Source organism: Otolemur garnettii, unplaced genomic scaffold (assembly GCF_000181295.1).
Source record: "Otolemur garnettii isolate 467f Iridium unplaced genomic scaffold, OtoGar3 scaffold00453, whole genome shotgun sequence".
NCBI classification, from domain to species: Eukaryota; Metazoa; Chordata; class Mammalia; order Primates; family Galagidae; genus Otolemur; species Otolemur garnettii.
Window position 1 is genome coordinate 26,969 of NW_003852848.1, and position 1,694 is coordinate 28,662.

Consider the following 1,694-nt stretch of genomic DNA (forward strand, 5'->3'; position numbering starts at 1 on the left):
ATCCAAAGAATTTTCCTCAAAATAGAAAGCTGCTTCTCTAATAAAAATTCTAGTCCCAGCTGTTACAAAAAATGGTTTTATCTTTCTTCCTTTTTATCCTTTGTACTGATACTGATGTTTGAAGAAAGTATTTTTGAGAAAGTTATAAGAAAAATGAAAACCAGTGCAACTCCTCAGCATCACACATTTTTTATTGTTTTGTCCACACCCTCCAGTTCAAGTATGAGGGATCAGAACATGGATAGAGGGAATGAGACATCAGCTGACTTCCTTCTCTTGGGGCTTTTCCCGGAGCTGCCATACATCAGCATCCTTATCACCACTTTCCTTCTGGTCTACATTATTGCCGTTGCTGGGAATGCCACCTTGATCCTCTTGATCTGGACGGATGCCCGCCTTCACACCCCCATGTACATACTGCTCAGCCATCTCTCTCTTATTGATTTGGCCTTAATTTCTACCACCGTCCCAAAGATGGCCATCAACTTTTTTTCTGGGAAGAGAGACATCTCAAAAGTTGCCTGTGGAACCCAGATTTTCTTCTTCTTTGCCCTTGGGGGTGGTGAGTGTCTTCTTTTGACCATGATGTCTTATGACCGTTACGTGGCCATCTGCAACCCCCTGAGGTATTCAGTTATCATGAGCCCTAGAATCTGCCTGCTGATGGCCCTGGTGTCCTGGGGTGGAGGTGCCCTAAATTCCGTCATCAATACCATCTACACCATGCATTTCCCCTTCTGCGGCTCCAGGGAAATCCACCACTTCTTCTGTGAGATGCCTGCTGTCCTCAAGCTGTCTTGCAAGGACACCTCCTTATATGAGGCAGTGGTGTCTGTTATCTGCATTGTGTTTGTACTTCTTCCCGTAGGGCTTATTGTATCTTCCTACATGCTCATCTTCCTCACAGTCCTCCGCATGAATTCACCAGAGGGGAGGAGAAAAGCCTTTGCCACGTGTTCCTCTCATCTGGCTGTAGTGAGCCTCTACTATGGACCAGCTATGATCATTTACATGACCCCTCACTCCTTTCATACATCAGAGCAGGATGAAATACTCTCTGTGATTAATACCATCTTCACCCCCATGCTCAACCCTCTCATTTACAGTCTAAAGAACAAGGAGGTGCTGGCAGCTCTGAGAAAATTAATGGGTGAGGATTCAGTCCAAGGTAGAAACACATAGCCTCCCACAGCTACATAAACTTGGGGCCCACAAGACAGACAATGAGCCACAGTTCCACGAGTAGTATTCAACAGGTAAACATTTATCCCCTAAGGTATTTTCTTGACCTTAACTTACAACTTAGCAGAACTGATCTGAGAATCTAAATACCCAAGACACTCACTAGCTGTGTGTAAATAAAAAAAAAATATTTGACTTCTTTGTGCCAATAAGGAATTCAACTTGGCCTTGTAGGTCATTTCTAGGTCTAAAATACTTCCTGATTCTGTTCTAAGAGTCCCTGACACTGCTGGGGGATGTACCAGTTTCAGTATCCACTCCGTATTTTTTAAAGTATGTTCTGAAGTTTATACTTCAAAAACGGTCATAGAAATGCCTGTATAGTACTAAATATTGAGATGTTAACCATTATTGAGTTGCTCTGGGATTTTGAGGGTGGTGCTGTCCTATCTTTATAGAAGTGTGATTACCTAAAAAACTTTGTACATCCAATTCATTAATAGGAGGATTCT

At 42.7% G+C, this 1,694-nt stretch overlaps 1 protein-coding gene across 1 annotated transcript; it reads left to right on the forward strand.

The window, feature by feature from the left end:
* The first annotated feature begins 237 nt into the window (after positions 1-237).
* LOC100960570 (olfactory receptor 2M2-like) lies at positions 238-1,182 on the forward strand. The gene has a single exon (XM_012814000.1). The coding sequence runs from the start codon at positions 238-240 to the stop codon at positions 1,180-1,182; it is 945 nt and encodes a 314-aa protein (XP_012669454.1).
* The last annotated feature ends 512 nt before the right edge of the window (positions 1,183-1,694 follow it).

Excerpts from the sequence above, each read along its gene's own strand:
- LOC100960570 (XM_012814000.1), top strand. The coding sequence starts at position 238 with ATGGATAGAGGGAATGAGACATCAGCTGACTTCCTTCTCTTGGGGCTT.